The sequence below is a fragment of the Pangasianodon hypophthalmus genome, chromosome 11 (assembly GCF_027358585.1).
Source record: "Pangasianodon hypophthalmus isolate fPanHyp1 chromosome 11, fPanHyp1.pri, whole genome shotgun sequence".
Lineage (NCBI taxonomy): Eukaryota > Metazoa > Chordata > Actinopteri > Siluriformes > Pangasiidae > Pangasianodon > Pangasianodon hypophthalmus.
In genome coordinates, this window is record NC_069720.1 from 17,708,469 (window position 1) to 17,730,017 (window position 21,549).

At 37.1% G+C, this 21,549-nt stretch overlaps 1 protein-coding gene across 5 annotated transcripts; it reads left to right on the top strand.

Annotated features, from left to right (window-relative positions):
• The first annotated feature begins 200 nt into the window (after positions 1-200).
• phka2 (phosphorylase kinase, alpha 2 (liver)) lies at positions 201-20,498 on the top strand. Of its 5 annotated transcripts, none has more exons than XM_053238086.1 (32): positions 201-620; positions 1,903-2,089; positions 2,763-2,810; positions 2,963-3,131; positions 5,271-5,353; positions 5,428-5,508; positions 6,849-6,947; positions 7,136-7,282; positions 7,784-7,837; positions 8,087-8,209; positions 8,862-8,957; positions 9,203-9,310; positions 9,506-9,584; positions 9,759-9,893; positions 10,153-10,262; positions 10,771-10,915; positions 11,034-11,112; positions 11,201-11,343; positions 12,695-12,865; positions 13,165-13,274; positions 13,669-13,802; positions 13,929-14,085; positions 14,189-14,268; positions 14,388-14,466; positions 15,092-15,221; positions 15,703-15,804; positions 15,964-16,082; positions 16,194-16,217; positions 17,085-17,138; positions 17,561-17,788; positions 17,942-18,142; positions 19,406-20,498. In XM_053238086.1, the coding sequence occupies exons 2-32, from the start codon at positions 2,027-2,029 to the stop codon at positions 19,577-19,579; spliced, it is 3,525 nt and encodes a 1,174-aa protein (XP_053094061.1). In that variant the 5' UTR covers positions 201-620; positions 1,903-2,026; the 3' UTR covers positions 19,580-20,498. The 5 variants fall into 5 exon arrangements, with proteins under 5 accessions (XP_053094061.1, XP_026771745.3, XP_026771765.3 ...); XM_026915944.3 differs by having other exon boundaries at positions 1,931-2,089; XM_026915964.3 differs by lacking the exon at positions 17,085-17,138 and having other exon boundaries at positions 1,931-2,089.
• The last annotated feature ends 1,051 nt before the right edge of the window (positions 20,499-21,549 follow it).

Consider the following 21,549-nt stretch of genomic DNA (forward strand, 5'->3'; position numbering starts at 1 on the left):
GACTTTTATTTTGAACCTGCCTACATACATATATTTAACTATATATAAAACACACTAGTTTATTTCAAACATATTTTAGATTCGTTCATAAATAGTTCTGGTGTAATAAAGCAGGCGTATACAGATAAAACAACCCAAAAAAAGAAAGAAAAGAAAAAGAAAAAATGGCACTTCCGGGTTTTTCTTCGTACTTCACAATAAGAGTCACTGTCAAATTCGTTATTTGGCCTATTGCAAAACGTCTTCACAGGCGTTGTCAAGAAATGGGAAAAGCCGATATGTTGCGGATTGGATATTAATCTGATGCTGGATATTTGCTCTGAGAGCCTGAAAAAAAGATGACAGTACTTTGTTTAGGGGAGGTGATGCTTGATTGGATTGCCTTCATTCCTTGCACTCCTGGCCGTGTGCATTTAGAGGATTATCAGCAATGAAGTAACAGGTCAACTAAAACATATCTGCTCTCCAAAGAGACCGAAGAGAGCTGTAGTTTCTTGGGGCAGTGCTCGGATGATCAGAGCAGACAGAATAAATAATTGAAGATGCGGAGCCGGAGCAATTCAGGAGTGCGACTGGATGCGTTCTCTAGACTCGTCCATGAGACCATCCTGTGCTACCAGGCAAGTTGACTTTAATCCTGTTTATAACAGGCCTAGTCCAACTCTTGTGAACTTCTTCCTTTTGAACAGAGCACTTTAAACAGCTAGTGCACGTGGAATGATTTCTGTAACTGCATGAACACGTGCATCTTTTAAACACAACATTATTATTCATTATTGTTATATGATAATGATGATATCAGCTGGAGCCATGATCCAAAAATAAACAGCGCCTGGACAAAGGTCACCTTCTGATGAGGAACTGAGGAGCAGATTTACATGAACTCAGCCACAGAAATTCCTTTACAGAGCAGAGCTGTTTGTCTTTCACAGTGGAGCTATTTCAGACTAGATTTGATCAAAAAAATATTCATTTTTCATCCCTACATCTAATACCTTCAGTTAAAAGCTCTAGTTTTTTTTTTTTTTACTTGCAAGCAAACTATATGCTATGTTTCTACATAAAACCTTAAAGGAAAACTTCACCCTGAAACATTAAATACATTTAAATTGCAGTTGCAGCATTTGTGATGTGTTTATGGACTGTGGTGCTAATTTGTTATTATGTCACAGGGTGGAAAAAAATATGAAATAGTTTCCAACATAAGGGATAACAGTCAGGTTTTGCTGTGTGAGCTCTTAAAAAAAAAAAAAAAAAAGCAAGAATTTCTATTCTTAGTCACCATTTTCCAACAACGTTCCATGTCATATGAATGAGAAATCCAATGCAGACACTGTAGATACAGCAAACGCTGGACTCAGATTTCCAGAATGCAGTGCAGTTATACGATGCAGAGACTTGCCCGGGCTAGTTAATAGTCTACAAGATGACAAACATCAAGTCAAGTCAAGTCAAGTGAGGTTTTTCCTGTCATTCCTCTATATAGCTTGTATACATTGGAACGAAATGACGTTTATTTCAAAGTTATCCTGTGAAACATCTTGAAAAGTATCCATGATATAGGGTTGCGCAGTATATAATTTATATGTAATCATTTGTTCCTGAGATACTGACTTTTGTGATACAGACTCATAGAAGGCTACAAAATGCAAATCAGCCCTAATACACTGGTTTATAGTGGGCTTTGTGCATCCTGTTTCAGTTAAGTGTTCTTGTTAGTGATTTGATGAATCCATGAATTCACATCATCCAACAAAGGGAAATCATTTTTCAGCAAAATAATGCATGTCAGTTATTAACCATGCCACATCTGGTCACGCATGGGGTTTCCGTTCATTCCTATTAAAAGTCTTGCTCATTTTAGATTTTCTGTTTCCTACTTGCTGCATCTTGGTGAGTCAGGAGGAACGTGTGTGTATGTGTTGTGTAGAATCCAGTGACAGGTTTGCTCTCGGCCAGTGCACAGCAGAAAGATGCCTGGGTCAGGGACAACGTTTACAGCATCCTGGCAGTGTGGGGTCTGGGAATGGCCTATCGCAAGAATGCGGACCGTGACGAGGATAAGGCCAAGGCCTATGAGCTCGAACAGGTGACTGAATCTTAAAATATGATGTTCCATTATTAAGATGCATTTCTGATAAGACTGGGCAATATGATGATATGATCTCAATATTGTGTCACAGTAGTCTTTTCTGAGATATCGTGGGTAATGTCAATGTTTTTAATTCAATTATGAACTCTAACTGAAACCAGTTGATTAGATGTTACAATTTTGTACTCAGTGGTTAAAACTGTAAACTATAAATTGTCAAATTTTGTGCAATTGTTTTATTTACCTCTTTTTTAGTGTTAAATAATCTTACTAATTTTGTAATAATATTGCAATAGCAATGCACGTATTGTGATATGATATTGTTTGTCATATCGTCCACCCCTAATTTTCACTGCATGGTCCAGGGCTATGTAATATAATTTAACAGTACAAACGTTTGTTCACCTGATTTCCAGGCAATAGATCTTACTAATTTTTTGATTCAAGCCTTTTGTTTACATTTTTCTGGGCCAGAAATTAGCCCCACCCCTCAGCTCTGCTCTTTTTCCTCAAAAGGCAACTCACAAGAAATATGTTTTATATAGAGGGTGTTAGACTGGTTGGGGGGAGACTGGAAGCCTTTTCAGTGTTTTTACTGCAACTGCACTTTGCCTCTCGGGGCTCTAAAGATAACAAACTGCTCCTTTAACCATGTTTGTTAATTCCACAGACTGTGGTCAAGCTGATGCGAGGACTTCTGCAGTGCATGATGAGACAGGTAAGGTTGAGAAGGCCCACTAGTTCTATGGTGATTACACTCATATATATATATATATATATATATATATATATATATATATATATATATATATATATATATATGTATATAAAGAACATAAAGAACATAACATGGTCATGTGGGCATGGCAGATGGAAAAGGTGGAGAAGTTTAAACACACACAGAGCACCAAGGACTGCCTGCACGCCAAGTACGACACATCCACTTGTGCAACGGTGGTTGGGGACGACCAGTGGGGGCACTTACAGGTAGATGCTACGTCATTGTATCTGCTGATGCTGGCACAGATGACGGCTTCCGGTGAGCACAAACCTGCATGCTACGAGCTTTTTATAGCCAGAAGAGAAATTAATTAATTTTGTCTATTTAATTTAGATATGTAGTTAAAGTTGAGTGCAAATGTTTGTATACTTGTAGGACAAATGAAGAAGAGAAAGACATTTAATTTATATTAAGACTGCAAATATTTGCCCTCAACTCTAGAATGAATGTAAAACCATGAATAAATAATATTCATATTTTAAACAACAAGAAAGGGATTGTCTAAAGTGCTACTATACACCAGTTGTGGTACTTTAATACTAAGCTTGGTAGCAAATGCTTCCTGTAACTGGCTGTACAATCTGAGAAATGTAGGAATCAAGGGCGGGGTTTATTTTAAATTTTCAACATTTAAGTGCAGGCAAAAGGGTTAAAAACCAAATGGATATTCAAAACCAGATTGATAGGCAAAGGGTGTAAATAATCTAGATGTATCAGAAACTAACAAACAAACAAACAAACAAAAAAACAGACACATTGTAAAGGCTCAGAAATGCATTCAGAAAAAAGGCATTTACTGCACTTTACTGCTCTTTAGGTTTCTGTCACCTAAAAAAAAAAATTCTCCACAGCATCCGTACATACATAGTAATTATTTCATGTTTTTTTCTACCTTCACCTCTAATTATATGCCTGCTATGTGTTATGACATCAAGCAGCTATTACTATATTATGTCATGAAACTATTGGTACTTAACAGCGACTAGTCTCACCGTATCAGTGGTCAATGTGCACAAATATGGTGGTAATAAACAACGGACCAGGTGGGGAAATAATTATAATTTATATCTTAAATTATAAAAAAAAGCTCAGTAATCAGAGCTTTTTTTGGTTGTAGTGTTTAATTGGCTTTTTATGAAGGTTATCGGTAATAGAGATATTAAGTGATATGACATAATAATAGCAGTGTAAAAGGGATGGAAAAGGTTGGTTTGTTTTTAAAATGGAGATTGTGTCCTTGTACATCTCCTCTCAAACTGAGCCCTGGGGAGAGTAGGGGACAGCCAGCACAGCTGTAATATTTGGTTTGAGTAAAATTACTTAACAGTGGTCCTACTTATCACATAACATCTGGTACATGTTTACTTCTTTTATTATGTGCAAGTTTCCCCATATTGTCAGAAAATACTGTAGGATTTCACAGAAACCAAAAAGACTCCCATGTTACAACTGTACCTGCAAAGCGGCACATGGGTATCATTGCGTGGATCAACTGTAACGCCACTAAAAAAAAAAAAAAAAAAGTAACCATGATTAATATGCCATTATGGTTACTATGGTTTAACAACAATTCTATGATTTTAAAAAGCATAATGTCTTTATGTGCTCTGAGTCGATTGCAGCTCATTCTTGAATGGGCGAAAATTAGTGTGTGCGTCTTTTGTGCCGCAGTGCTGCCACTTTTTGCTGCTCTTAACAGTCTGAGAGCCTCTGAAAAGAGATTCTGTATAAATATAACAGGTGTTAGAATTATACTGCAGGTAGCCTCAGTGCTTTCTCACAATCTTGCACAGAAGTAGCTTGCACAAGCTCTGAAAACAGTTAGTGGAGAGAAAGGTATGCTGCACAACTGTGCATATTTCCTGTTTTTTTCAGACAGAGAAGGAGAAGTGAGGTATATGCATGTAATGAAGTCACAGTTGCAAGCATGTTACAATTACGCCATTTGTCTCCTGTATCATTAAAGGCTTGGGTTAAACCAGTAAATGTTATCAAACGTGTTCTAATTAGAAGATCAATAGACCATTTGTTTCTTGTCATATATCTTATTAATCATAATATTAAAATGAATACAAGCTTTTTGTTGACTTTGACTAAATTCGCTAACTAAACTAAAACAGAAATCAATTTTTAGTTTATAAATTGCGTATACTTTGTTGTTTTAAAGGGCAATATTTTTGTCATTTTTGGTGATTCAGATACAAGTTGCAGGCTGTACAGTCCCGGCCCCTGACCTTTAAAAGTTTAAAACTGTCTAACCAAACATTTAGACTTACAGGCTCATTACTGAGCTTTAAACAAGTTTTAATTGAATCCTCACTTCTTGGCTCGTGTTGCTTCTGTGAAGTCTTTTCTCCTATTTGTACACACTAATCAATGATTTTATGTCTGTTCCAGGTCTGCGTATCATATCGAACCTGGATGAGGTGGCTTTTATCCAGAACTTGGTGTTCTACATTGAAGCTGCTTATAAAGTCGCTGTAAGTGGGACTCTTAAACACATTATGCTTTTCATTCACCCGGGTGGATAACAGCATTGTTTGTGTTTCTGTAGGATTATGGCATGTGGGAGAGAGGAGACAAGACCAACCAGGGGATTGCTGAATTAAATGGGAGCTCTATTGGAATGGCAAAGGTAGGAAGGGTGAAGCGAGGGTCTGCTGAGGTGTGTGTGATAATCTTCACAATACCGAGCAGTTCATTAGTGTGAAACATGTTTGCGGTTTTGACTCTGCATTCCAGCACACTGGTTTTAAATGTCAGCTTCAATTCCAGTTTATTGACATCTGTACTGGATAAAGCAAGTAGAAATAACACTGTTCTCTACCAGTTCTTTGTTTCTTTAAGTAACTGAATGAATGAACATGAAACTAAATAAAAAAAAAATGCCATACAAAGAACCTGGATGTTGGATCACTTTACATTTACTATGTGCTCCAGAAATAGTACTTGGATATTGTATCATAATTTATTGTATATTTATATATAATTATACCACAGCACTGTTGAATTCTCAAATCTGATTGGCCAGAAGTTTTGGTCAAATCACAGGTTTGTATTAATGCACTCCTTCTAATATTTTATCCATAGTAATAAATTACACATGGTAGATGCTTCACATAAATGGATTAACTGTAGTATAGATGTGGTGAAGTTTTCTGTAAAGAGACATTTATTTAACATTTTTGGAAGGAGTTTCCAGTGTCAGTACTTTGTAACAGAGGTAAAGCTGTAACTTTCTGACACAGTGAAGTCTTCAGAGCTTTTTGGTTCTCGATTACATTACAAGAAGCATATTTTTGTCTAATTAAAAGAGGCTGGTGAGGGAACAATTGTTTCTAGCAGTTTAGCAGACCTTCCATAACATTAAATGCACCTGTAAACTCATATATGTATTGGTATGTCATTCTTTAATTTAATAAAATTAAAATTTTATTTTAAATGGCTGGCAAATTGCTGTAGTATAAGATGATTAAAACACTATGGCAGGTGCTGCTATTGGAAAATAATCCACTTCAGGGTGGTTACAATAACTCCACTCGGTGTTGAGTCAGTTCACAGCACCCCGTCATTAATTATTTTCTTTTAACTGCACACTATGTCTTATTTTATTTCTTACATGATGTATGCTGATGTGGCAAAATATAATAGCATGATACACCGTATACAATATATCCCAATATTTTGCTTCTGCCAGAGAGCCATATAGTAGAGCTGCATTAAAAAACAAGTAGAACTGGATGCTACCCCCTAGTGGTGGAGGCATAGAAACTATTGGTGTCAATGGTGTCAACAATGCTGTCAACATTTTACAAATAAATAATAAAATGCTAAAAAAATTTATATTTTACAAAAATAAATTATAACAGAAAAAAGGGAAATGATATGTATTGGTATGTCTAAAATTGCATTGGGATTTAATCAATCATAATGTCAGACTTACCAGTGTTTTTTATATATTTAATGTATTTTTAGGCTGCTCTGGAGGCCATTGATGAACTTGACCTGTTTGGAGCTCATGGAGGCCCCAAATCCGTGATCCACGTTCTACCCGATGAAGTGGAGCACTGCCAGGTAATCCACTGAACTTTTGGATCATTTTGGAATTTATGTCAAAATAAAAATGAATTCTCTGTCATTTGTTGCTTTGAGGTTAGAGATATAGGAGGAACTTGCTCAATGAATGAACTATTATATGAAAGAGAAGGTTTTGTTTTCACTTGGCACTGTTACATCATTCATAAATGATCATATGATTCCAGTCAATCCTGTGCTCCATGCTGCCACGAGCCTCAACATCTAAGGAGATCGATGCTGGTCTGCTCTCGGTTATCTCCTTCCCTGCTTTTGCAGTTGAGGACGCTGACCTGGTCAACATCACTAAGAGCGAGATCATCTCCAAGCTGCAGGTACGCTTCCTTTGTGTTTTATCTCCATCCAATATAACAGATGTACTATAACAAAACAAAATAAGTAACATCAGGATTTCAGCGCACAGGAAATAAATAATTACAATTCAAATAATTTCAGTACAATATTTTTAAGTGTTCTTTGTGTATTGATGATCTGAACATTGGGTAGATGAGACGTCACAAAATCTCAAACTTGTAAATATCTGAAAAGTTATTTGGTGAGGTTATGAATTTTTACACTGGAGTTCCACGAATAAGACTAACTTATCATATATAGTATATAATCTAAATCTTATCATATATGATCTATATACAGATCCCTAATATATTTTATTCTGCATGAGTTGAAGATTGAGTTAACAACATTTTCTCATTAAAACATTTGGATTGTGATATTTGGATTCTGACTAGTTAAAGTGTTAAACAAGCTAAATGTAAAAAATTAGGTAAATGTGCTTGAATCTAACACAACTGAGTTTGTGATTCAACAAATTGTAGGGACGTTACGGGTGCTGTCGGTTTATTAGAGATGGCTACAAGACCCCAAAAGAGGTAAGCATAAGTATTTAGATAGTTTATATATCTTACTCTCTATATAATTGTGGTAAGGTTGAGAGTCAGAGACATGCCAATCAGTAGCATATACAGTATACATGGCATATAGTAGCATATATACATGTAAACATAATCTTTTCCATGGATCAGTCAGAGAGGAAAGTGTCTCTCTTGTTTTTGTTTCTGTGTAAAAATCTAATGTTGCTTATATAATGATGATGCCATGTTTCCATACTGTGGTAACAGGATCCTTCTCGGCTTCATTATGACCCAGCAGAACTGAAGCTGTTTGAGAATATTGAATGTGAATGGCCAGTCTTTTGGACTTATCTCATACTGGATGGTGTTTTCAATGGCGATCGTGTACAGGTATACACATCATCCTTTGCCCACATTTATGTGCTTTCACTGGGGTGGCAGCAGTATAAAGGAGATAGCATGAGCAAAAATGCATTTTCACGAGTTCACTTTGTGTCTTTTTATGTCTACTTTGTGTGTCATTGTATCTACCAGCCAAAAAAACATTTGAAACATGGCCTTTATTATGGCTTTTTTTTGTGGAATTATGATTTTTTTTATACATATAAATTAAGTTTTTTTTTTATACATATAAATGGTGGTTGGTGTGCAACCCCTAAGTTAATTCTGGTGCAACCCGTTGCCATCAGCTGTCACGTAATGTAGTTGAATGGAGTTGATCTGTGTGCAAGATGTGCGATCTGTGTGCAAAAAGTGTAACATGATCTCAGGATAAATAGACCTGTTAGAGAACATACCTTAACAAACAGACCACAGAGCTGTCAAAACAAGACTGGGCCAAAGTTCTGGAAAAGTATCAATCAGGATGTGGTTATAAAAATTATCCTGCAAAGCACTATTATTAAAAAAATGGAAAGAATATGGCACAATAGTGACTATGCCTATGGATGAGTTAATGTTAGGGTAATGTTTGTTCGTGTCCACAAGGGGGGGGCAGTATGTGATTATTATTATTATTATTAACACTATTATAACTGGTCAGGTGCAGGAATACAGAGAGGCTCTGGAGGGTGTCTTGATCCGAGCTAAACACGGCATCCGGCTGATGCCTGAGCTTTACGCTGTACCTGCTGACAAGGTGAGAGTGTGTGACTCAAATTCAGTTCAGATCATTTTGTAACTGGCTTTTACGTATATAAGCATAGGAATTTTCTTTCTCTCTCTCTATGTACGTATTTGTGTGGATTCTATGTACTTGAGACTGGCAGCTCAGTGTATCCTACGAACTGGAAAACCCAGTGCTGAAACATAGTAGAATTAACAGTATGGGCTTTTTAAAAATTATTATTATTGCAAAAGAGGTGTGTGGTTATGTTGTTTCAGGTTGAAGATGAGTACAGGAATCCTCACAGTGTGGACCGTGTAGCCACAGGCCAGCTGCCTCACTTATGGGGACAATCTCTCTACATTCTGAGCAGCCTGCTAGAAGAGGTACAGCAGCTCTCAAGCTTAATATATTGCCTTACAACTGTGTAGTCCTGCCCTGCATGATATGTAGATTTAAAAAAAAAAAAATTCATCACTATCATTCTTCGTAAAAAAAAAAAAAAAAATATATATAGATATATATATATATATATATATATATATATATATATATGTATGTTTCCTTATTTCTCCAACCAGGGTTTTCTTGCTCCTGGAGAGATAGATCCTCTAAACAGAAGGTTCTCTACTGGCTTCAAACCAGATGTTGTTGTCCAAGGTAAAAAAAAAAAAAAAATACTTGTGGTTATCCATACAGAATGTTTGATGATTTGATAATACTCTGCAAGTGGGATTTGGGATAACCTTAGAAGCATAAATTCTAAATCCAAATGCACACATTTGCGGTTATGTTCAAACAGCCAGGTTCTCCACATCAGTGTTTTCTTTTTAGTCAGTGTAGTAGCAGAGACGGAGGAGATCAAGGCACTGCTGAAGTGTAATGGAATTGAGGTGCAGAGTGTGTCTGAAGTCCAGCCCATCCGAATCATGCCAGCTCGTATTCTGAGCCACATCTACGTCAAGCTGGGTAAAGATTCAGCACACTTATTTTACCATGGATGTCCTTAATACCTGCTGTCTCCAAAATGCTGCATACATACGCACAATTTCCTGTTAAGTATTTCTTTATACATCCCGAAGTGTGTGTGGGAAATGACGCTCACTTTTTTCTGAGATCCGTTTTGTGCATACGCAGCATTTACAGTATGTATGAGGCTCCAGGACTGCAAATGTGCATTACGCACAACACACCTAACTCTTCACTCAAGCAAAGTTTATATGTACAGGAAACTGTAGGAAGCTGAATTTGACTGGGCGGCCGTATCGACACATTGGTGTTCTTGGGACTTCCAAGTTCTATGAGATCAGGAATCGTACCTACACTTTTACCCCACAGGTAAAGAGAAATTTTTAATGTTCTCAATCTAAGTATCATTCATGAAATATGTCTAGTATAATGGTTATATTTTATTTTCATCCACTCTCAGGCTTCTCAATGATGGATAAATTGATAAAAAAAATTGATCACAATTATTTATTATAATTATTTGGCCAATATAATCAACTAAATAGTTTTAGCACACATTTGATCAATTTAAAACAATAATAAGCAGTCTTTTCTATCATAATGTATATGTTTTCATTCCTTTAAATGTAGAAGCTTGTTCTTTAATGTATGACAATGAAAAAATAAAGCAGATATTTAATGTTGACTCACAATATCACGGATGATTAATTAAATAGTAATGCTCAAATAATATAATTATTTGATCCAAAATGATTAAACTACCATAAATTGTGCAGCCCTAATTCATGTTCGTTTCACTTAGTAACACTGCTTATTGCTGAAAGTGGAACAAAAAAAAAACAATAAATAATGATTTTATCTTTTCTCTTCTCTTTAGTTCATTGACCAGCATCATTTCTACCTGGCTCTGGATAATCAGATGATAGTGGAGATGCTGAGGACCGAGTTGGCCTACCTCTCTTCCTGTTGGCGGATGACCGGGAGACCCACGCTCACTTTCCCGATTACACAAAGCATGCTGGGTAATAGTGAAATAAGTTTACAGTCAAGATACATGCACACATGTGTAGATTTTAAAATGTTGCACTGAAATCCACCTGAAATGAGAATGTAAGATTTCTCTTTTTCCTGTTGTTGTAGTGGAGGACGGTGAAAGCATCGACCCTTGCATCCTGTCCACTTTGAGAAAGCTTCAGGGTGGCTATTTTGCAGGCGTGAGGTCAGGAAATAGTGCTATAGTGGACATACATGCTGATTTCCATGTTCAACAAAATTACAGTACTTCACATTGTTTCTCTGGCCTGTAGAGTTCAGATGGCAAACCTCTCCACATTCCTCACTACCTCCTTCCACACCAAGCTCAGCTTCATGGACGCTGACTCAGAGGAGAACCGTGAAGATGAAGATGAAGATGAAGAGGATGACTACAATGAAGATGAAGACGATGAAGGTAAAGATCTTCGTTTTTCTTAGTGGTATTTCAATTCCCTTTTTATTTCTGATGTCTGACAAAAAACTGGTTGCAAAAAGAAAGTAGGAGGAAAAGGAGCATTGCTATATACAGTATTTAGTTATTTAAAATATGTCATTATTTTTCTTTGTTAAAAAATTCAAAAATATTTAAAAAAGTTCAAAAATATCTCTATCTGCATTCCATCACATCACACCACTTTTCCAGCAAAAAGAAGACATCTTTGGTTGCAAGTAATAAGGAGAGATGAACAATGGCTTTCTCTCCAGTGTCCATTTTATTGTAACGCAGTGCCACTATCTGTATCAGTATCAGTTTAATGCTCCAAATATTCATATACTGTATGTGTTTGTATTCGGATTTAAAGCAAAGTGGGTGTGGCCTAAACCAGACAGTAAATATGAAGCCTACCACTCTGAAAAACTTTGGAAAAAAAGAGGAAGTAATACAAGCAGAACCAGCATGATCTGTGAATTCTGGCTGTGACAGTTCCTCATAGCACTTGACAGTGTTCCTCATGTTACTCGGGACTTTTCTTATCCTGCTTGTTCCGTTATTTTTTTTGTTTGCACTTGACCATGATCATTTTTAACAAATTTATTTGGTTCTTTTCTCAACATATAAACAAACTACTAGTCTAATTTAAACCACTGTGACCCACCCCAGGCGGTTATTAATGATCGCTGCACATTCAGGCTAATAAATGTGGGCTTTATTTGAGTTACGTATTTGAAAACTCACCCGCGCCTGCATGAAAGTACCTTACACTCTAACACACTCTTTTGTTGTGTGGGCTCCCGATACACATATCTAGTCTCAATCAGATGCCTTGTGAGCCTTTCCTGCAAAAGGCAAAAAGAAAGCATCTGTATCAGTTTATATCTGTTTAATACACATTGTCTGTTCAATATAAATAATTTATTCATATCCATTTACGTCCTTACTAGATCGCTATCAATTATATTAGATAGATCAAGCAACAAGAAGTTATGACCTTGAAGTTTCTGTATTGGAGTTGTGATACAGTACATCATATACAGGATATCCCAATCAAGTGGCTCGCACATGTACTTCCAGCCATTGCAGACTTGGCTTGAATGGTTTTTCAATTAATCTGTGAGAGTTATCTCATTTATGTGAAAAAATATCCTCAATTCAAAATGACAGATATGAAGATCTCTCCACTAGAAAGTGTTATTATGGACTACCAGGTTCCACAGCTCTTGCTTATAAACATGACAAAGTGTCTGTTAAGACCAGTGATGCATTTCCCCCACTCACTTTCCAGAGGAAGGTTTCGAGTCATTTTGTTATTGTATTTCCTTTTTAGGAGGTTCCAAAGATGTTCTGGACCAGTACTTTGCCCACCTCCTGCAGAGCACAGCCACAAAGTCACAACTCCCTCCCATCCAGAAGGGGCAGCACCATGTTTTCAGCGCTGAGCACACCACCAGGGACATCCTGACCCTCATGGCTCAGGTTCAGGGCCACAACATGCCTAGTAAGACTTAATTGTTGCCTACCAAAACCATTATTCCTCCCTTGTTTATCTATGATATCCCTTGTAGCGTATTAAAATGGCTTTTAAATATGAGATTTATATTCTCTCGCTTGGGTGGTAGGATTTTCATATCCTGTAATTGAGAAGTATTCTCAGTGGGATTCTCCGTTAATTAAAAAAGCGGAGTGAATATAACAAGACAGAACATGCTGTACGCTCTTCTGCGAAGGGTTCATTTCAAGGACAGCTCTCTTCCTAATGCCCCCGCTATTTCAGACACAATTTTGTGTGCTTTTCAGAGGCGTCTATGTATTTACCTGTGGCTCCCATCATGAATAAACACAGGAAGTCTCTAAACCTGCTGGAACTCCCACATCCTCAACACCACACTCCTCAACAACACCACAAGGCAAGTCGAAATACATGAAATCAGAATTCTGAGGTCAACAATATACAGACTAAAGCCCTGTTCAGTTTGAGCTCATTTTAATTGGGGAGGTGGGGTAATGTAATTATTACTGGAGTATCTCTGGAATTTTAGTCTTGTGTGAATTCCTCCTATCAGTGACTTTTTTTTCAGAAAGATTACTCCATATTACACCTTCTATAAAATGACCAGTAGATAAACCTAGCTAATATACTGTATATTCTGTCTGAACTGGCATATTGGTAAAGATTCCATGATTGGAACAGCCTGGAAACTGTATCCCCTCCGAATAGCACTTCAGGCTTAAATAAACGTTCAGTATCACAGAGAGTTGTGTCACTAATTAATTTTTGGATGTGTGAAAATGTTTGACTAGGCTCCTGCTCTAGACCTTCACCTGCCCCATGATGCTCAAGGCAACACAGACTTTGCTGCACTCGTGAATCACCTGAAGGAATGCCCCACATTACAGGACCAGGCTGATATTCTTTATATTCTCTATGCTATGAAGTAGGCATTCATACCTGTTTATATAATCAACTCTAATTATAGAATGATTAGCATCCTAATCACTGTTGCTCTATGCTAATTAAATGAATCTCTGATTTTCCGATGGCCCGGTTGCGGTGTGGTCAGAGGTGCGGAGTGGATGGTGAATATATCTGGGCAGAAGGGAGCCACAGTGCGCACTCTGCTTGAGGAGCTCTACATCAAGGCTGGAGCATGTAAAGAGTGGGGACTTATTCGGTACATCTCGGGCATCTTGAAGAAGAAGGTGGAGGTCTTGGCTGAGGTAAGAAATTTAGTTGTGACCAATTCTTACCTGTTAACTGAGTCTCCTCTATTACACAACAATTGCCTAGCCATGTTACAACTAACCTATATTTCATCCTTAGGCCTGTACTGATCTGATCTCGCATCAAAAGCAGCTGACAGTGGGTCTTCCTCCAGAGCCAAGGGAGAAAGTCATCACTGTGTGAGTGTGCACTTCTTCACACTATCTTGCCATTGAAAGATCATTACGGATACTTAGCTTTAATGCTTTTCTTTTCTTATTCTACCACTTAATTTAGCCATTTTTATCCTTTCTTTTAGTCCTCTCCCACCTGAAGAACTGAATAATTTGATCTATGAGGCCAGCGGTCAGGATATAAGCATTGCGGTACTTACCCAGGTAAAGCTAAGACCTACAGAAACATAAATGTATATCATTTGCTACTTACGTTAAATGTACTGATAAGACTAGACATGTTTGATGTCTGACAAACATTTTGGGTGAGATAGACTTAGTTGAAGACTCATTATTTGTTAATTAAATTAGCTTCTTAGTGATAGTGCACAACTAAAGAAACCAACACTGGACATGTCTTGGCTGATCAGCTACATGTGGGCTAAATTTAAATTTGTCTAAATTGGAATTTTCTCAAACTTCTACTTTAATATGTTACTAAGTGTAATATACTTGCATGCACAATACCAGAAACAAAATCTCTGTTTTAGAATTCATATTCTCTGTTTAAAACCCATTTGCTCTATAAAATAGAAAATCGATAATGCACATAAAAAAGAAGTTATGGCCCTTTATATTCTAGCTGTACTCCATTATTGGAGACCATAAAAATAGAAAAATGAATCTTTAGGGCATGACTCTTGTTCTTGTACTCTATACTGAAGATCATAAAAATAGATTAAGCTCTTAGCTTTTGAGTCCTTTTTGTTCCTGTAGTCCATACAGAAGACAGTCAAAATAGAGACAAGAGTATTTAGCTTGGGAATCATCTTTCCCGTGCTTCATACAGGAAATCATGGTGTACCTCGCCATGTATGTGCGCTCCCAGCCGAATCTGTTCGGAGACATGCTGCGTCTGAGGATAGGCCTCATCATGCAGGTGATGGCCACCGAGCTTGCTCGTAGTCTCCAGTGCTCAGGTAAAGATGCCTATCAGCGATAAAGACTGTGCTAGTGACTGAAAGGTCATGAGCTCAAATCCAGGGCTGTTAGGAGTCTCAGTTGGGCCCTTAATGGCCAACTGCTTAAAATGCTATGCATGTATGTATATTTGTTTGGTTACATCTTTCTTTGATTGAATATTTGTTTGATTGATTGAATCTTAATTGATTGAAGGTTTGTTTGTTTGATCGAACGTTTTTGTGACTGAATGTTTGAATGTATGTTTGTTTGAAAATTTGTTAGTGTGATTTGAATGTTTCACTATTTCTTTGTTTGACAGATTGAATGTTTGTCTGAATGTTTGTTTGCTTGTTTAATTGAATGTTTTGTTTGAGTGAATTTTTTTGCTTGTTTGATTGCTTGATTTTTTTTTGTTTAAGCGAATGTTTGTTTGTTATGCTGAATTTTTTTTAATGCGAAACACTCTGAATTAGTCATCACACTAATACTTCCTGATAGGTGAGGAGGCATCTGAAGGTTTGATGAACCTCAGTCCATCAGACATGAAAAATCTGCTCCATCACATCTTGAGCGGTAAAGAGTTTGGAGTGGAGAGGAGCGGTGAGTCTGATTACTGCTGATCTGTATAGAAATGATAGTGGCTCAACAAATTAAGCCTAAGTGGAAAGTGAATATGGTCTCCTCTTTGTATGTTATTATTATTATTATTATTATTAGTATTATTATTAGTATTATTATTCTCTGTTTCTTCTGTGTAAGTGCATCCCACTGAGTCCAGGACCACCAGTCCAGCCATATCCATCCATGAGCTCGGACACACAGGAGCCACCAAAACAGAACGCACAGGCATCAGGAAGCTGAAGTGTGAAATCAAACAGGTGAGAAGGAGACAACCTGTTGTAAAGCTAATTATATACACCCAATGGTAAATATGTAAAGAATGTTGTGCTTCTTCAATTTTAAATGACATTGACATTATTTGTTTGCAGCTGGATGACTCCAGACCAATCAGCGTGGGTTGAGTTTGTAAATGTGTTTCATTCTGGGCATGCTTATTCAGATAACAGAGTTTGCTACCTACCAACCCCATTCTTAATTACATGAGTGTTCTTTATTGTGTCCATCTAAGATTGGAGTTTGAAAACTTTGTATACACCAGTGGTTCTCAAAGTGGTTCTCACTGTGGTGTCCAGGGTTTGTGAAGCATGATTTTGTGTGATTATTTTCAATTGTTACAGTGAATCACAAATGACCATTATCAAAGTTTTTATATATATTATTGATTTTTTACAGATTTTTGTTTGGTCATTTGAATTAAATTTTTAATCCATAACCCCAAAACAGTTAATCCTATAAATAATGCCAACTTGGACCTAATGTGTTCTGTTGGTGGAAATTCAGGAATAAAAACCTGATGGCTCTAATACATAGCCATAATATTATTGTACACATTTAAATAATGAGTATTTGAAAAGTTCCTAAAATGTTCACTGATGGGGCATATGGAATATATTTTACAGATAAAGGGGTCCCTGGCTGAAAATTTTGAGAACCCCTGGTATAGCCCATGCTAAGTTTTATTTATTTATTTATTTATTTATTTATTACACCTTTACTACCCATTGCAGTTCATGACCATGATTTGCTTGGTCCCAACTCGCTCACCTTCTTCTTTATCCCGAATGTTTGAACTGTATTGTGTCATCTCATCCACATATCTGTTGTTTTTAACCGCTTTGTCTTACAGTTTTCAGACATCATAAGTTGCAATGCACAAAGCAATGTTGAGTCCATTGCATACAGATGTTGAAGGAGTTTTCACATTACAATATTCATGGATTCATCATTCCATTGGCAAACATTCTGCTTTTGTCTCATAGATTTTTACTGGTGGTTATTCAACAGGCAGTAATGTCACATCCCCCCGCTCCACGGTAATCACTTTTGTCATGCCTCATGCTTATTATCGTACATTAGCAACATGAAAAGCAAACTGCTACGGTTTGTTACTGCCTATGATATGCATGAGCTTTGTCTGATTTCACATATTTTGCTTAAGTGACATGAAATATACACAGAGTAGGGCTTGTTGCTTATGTTGTGGGTTGACAAATTAATGGAAACTCCAGGCAACAAGGATGTCTGTAAGGTCCCCACCCTTGCATTATCAAAAATCAACTTTACTTGTGAGAAGAGTGTTCTCATTGCTTTCAAACTGGCATTTATTCACTTCAAAATATGGCCCGCTTCTCATCTGGTGTCACCATTCCTTTGACCTTCCTACTGAATTGTTTATCCCAGATAAACACTAATTTGTGTGTGTGTGTGTGTGTGTGTTTCCACATATGTGATGCAGAGGTGTAGCAGTCCGTCGACCCCCAGTGGTGTCATGTCACCTACAGGTACGGGAGACCCACGCCTGCAGTGGGAAGAGCGCCAGGGGCAGTGGCTGAGGAGACGCCGCCTGGATGGCGCTATTAATCGAGTGCCCATGGGCTTCTACCAGAAAGTGTGGAAGATCCTGCAGAAATGCCACGGCCTCTCAATCGCAGGATACGTGCTGCCCTCCTCTACCACCCGTGAGGTACAGGAAACACTTGCGCACACTTCATGACCCACTGGGATTTTAGTATATGTTATATTGCATCCATATTGTTTATATTGTTGTTAACTGACACGAAGAGAAGTTTGTTAGAAGAGGCTGAAGTTTGCAAGCCCATGTGTGCATGTGTTTTAGATGACAGAGGGAGAGATCAAGTTTGCTGTGCATGTGGAGTCTGTGCTGAACCACGTTCCTCAGCCTGAGTATCGGCAGCTGCTGGTGGAGGCCATCATGGTGCTCACCCTGGTGGCTGATATGGAGATCCCCAGCATCGGTGGAATTATTTACATCGACCGAATTGTTCAGATGGCGAATGAACTCTTCTTGCAGGACCAGGTACAGTGGAGAAATGTTCCACTTACAGACCTTTTTAAGATATACAGTGCAAAAGTTTGCATACCCTTTCAGTGATGTCATGAAACCAACAAGACATTAAAAAAAAAAAAAAGATTTAATCACAAAATCACAAATTGATAAGGTATATGGTAAGACATTAATATTGAAAATATCAAAATAATATTTCTGATTTTTTTTCTATTTCTTTTTTAAAATAGAGGTACATTTTTCCATTTTATCCAGAAACCAGTGGAGATGCAAGATTTTGGACTCAACTATATTTTAATAAGCATGTTGCTGCCTCTGAAACCACCTATACACTGGCATTCAAAAATCTAGTTATTTAGTTGACAACATTTAGTTACAGTAGATAACATTTTTGCCTCTTTAACCTTTAGAACCGGATGTATGCAATTTTCAGCATCTTGACTCAGGAGCTCTATTTAATGAATAGAAATTAGATTTATTAGAATTGGAAGGATTCATGCTGCTTGAAAATAATGAAATGATTTTATTGTCTAGCAGACTATCTTTGTAAAAGGCAGTTTTTATATACGGTATAGTTTTCATTGCAGTTATCCTTATTTTATGTTCTTGTCTGGCTATGTCCCAAATTGCTCTCTATCAGTACATTATATAGGCTATAAAGGCTTTTACATTATATGTAGTGGCTTCATGTCAAATAAAGAGTCATTTGTGATCCAGACTTCTTACAATACAGAAAGTGATATAGAGCAAAAAATATCTTTTAATATAGGTTAATCAATCTAAATATTTCAAATGTTATCAGATTACAGTAGAACAAATAAGAGATTATTAAAGCTATTTATAGACGTTTTTCCTCATTATAAGCTTGCCAAATATTTTTGCTTAATTTAAGCATTTATTTATAGAAAGAAGCAACATACTACCTGCTTATAGAAAAAGACCATTTCAAGCTAGAATAGTCTGAATAATCTTATATTAGTTTTATCATAATGACAAAAAATTAAAAATTACAACTACAGTCAATATATTTTCAGTCGATCAGATATCATTGTGCATCGTGTAGTTAGCGTTAAAGTTTAAATGGACAAATAGTCTTCAGAGATTTTTTAAGGGCTGATTTAATTAACAGCTCACAGTAAATATCATAATATCATGAACAGATTACAGTAAATCCTCAAGCCAGCAATCTAGGGTTGAACAGGTTAATGCCAACTAATAGTGTACCTACTAATTTCACCATCGGCTTATAAGTCAACCAGTGCATTCCTGTTACAGAAATCTAGCGGGGCCAATGAGTTTTTCCTGGAGAAAGATCCTGCCACAGGAATCTGCAACTTCTTCTATGACAGCGCCCCCAGTGGCAGCTACGGCTCTATGACCTATCTGTCCAAAGCCGTGGTCACGTATGTTCACGACTTCCTCCCCAGTGGCAGCTGTCTGATGCAGTGAGAAGAGCTGCTTCAGGAACCCCACCCTTGACCTGGGATCAGTGAATTGACCAGCAGTCCTGCCTTTCACAGCTGTGGTTTCAGATCAGCAGGAGAGAGGCAGTCTGAGTGGTGAATATTCCTAAAGAGCAAGAAGTAGATCACTTTAGACTACTGTGAAGCTAATTTTACAAAGTTTATCTATGTTATTAATTAGCGTGCACTGTTATATAATATGGTATTTATTTTTAAATTGCTAGTCTACATAAATTAATTACTTTTAATTTAAATATTTAATAATTTATCATTTTTTTCAAGAATTCCACAATTTCAGCAAACATAAGCAGCGACCAGTAAACCATAATATTATGGTGAAAACATATAATACTTCCATGTATATTTTCTGTTGTATTGCTCTCTTTATGGTTATTAATGCATGTACCTAATGTTTGTTTTAGCACTTATTGCTCATGAATACACTGTGTTAATGTAAAACTGAATAACGTTACAACATAGCTTTGTAGCAGACTGATATCTTTTGATGTATTACACCAATGAAAATAGTAGAGTTTAATTTACCTGTTATGTAAGTACTGTATTTGGGGCATGTTTACATGAATATGTTACACTGAGATGAATATAAAACCAGATATGAATATGTGCTGTACATCATTTACTAGCATGCAGTATTTCCTGAATTGGAGAAGGAATGGAATTTGATGTTGAGAGATACAAGGAACAATATGTTATTTTTTCCTTCCTAGAAAATTACATGTTTATGTAAACTCAGTCATTTAGGCACAAGAGGAAACTGTTTTTTTTTTTCATCTATACTGTACATTTGCTTCTCTGCTCTCACTGGAAGAATTCACAGCTTCATTTCTCATGTCTGTTAAGTCATAGTTTAGTGGTTATATTTAATAGACCAACATTTCACTTAATCACACTGAGTGTATAAATTCGATCTGCTTTATGAAGATCCTGCACATCACTGTATTTATTTTCAACCAGGCTCTTAGTTTAATTACAGATCTTCATTTACTGAGCACTTTATTAGGAACACCTGTACACCTACTCATTCATGCAATTATTTAAAAAGCCAATCATTACAGTGCAATGCATAATATCATGGAAATATGGGCCAACAGCTTCGGGTAATGTCAGAATTTGGAAAAAATGTGATCTCAGTAATTTTGACCGTGGTATGATTATTGGTGCCAGACGACCAGGGTTTGAGTATTTCTACAACTGCTGATCTCTTGGGATTTTCACACACAACAGTCTCTAGAGTTTACTCAGAATGGTGCAATAAAGAAAAAAATATCTAGTGAGCAGTAGTTCTGCAGACAGGAACGCCTTATTGATGAGAGAGGTCAAGAGAGAATGGCCAGTCTGGTTCGAGCTCACAGAACTCAGATTACCACTCTGACCAATTGTGGTGAGCAGAATAGCATCTCAGAATGCACATCAACCCTTGAGGCAGATGGGCTACAACAGCAGAAAACCATGTCAGGTTCCAGTTCTGTCAGCCGAGACCAGAAAGCTGAGTGTGCACTGGACACAGGCTCACTAAAACCAGACAGCTGAAGACCTGAAAAACTGTAGCCTGGTCTGATGAATCTTGATTTCTGCTGAGATGGTAGGGTCAGAATTTGGCAACAGCCTGCCTTGTGTCAGCAGTCCGTCCAGCCTGGTGGAGGTAGTGTAATGGTGTGGGGAATGTTTTCTTGGCACACTTTGGGCCCGTTAATACAAATCAATCACCACAGCGTATTTCGGTATTGTTGCTGACCATGTGCATCCCTTCATGGCCACAATTTACCCATCTTCTAATGTCTACTTCCAGCATGATAATGCACCATGTCACAAAGCAAAAGTCTCAAACGTGTTTCATGAAAATGGCAATGAGTTCAATGTTCTTCAGTGGCCTTCCCAGTCACTGGATCTGAATTTAATAGAGCTTATCTGTGTGCAAATTTGGGTACCTAACAT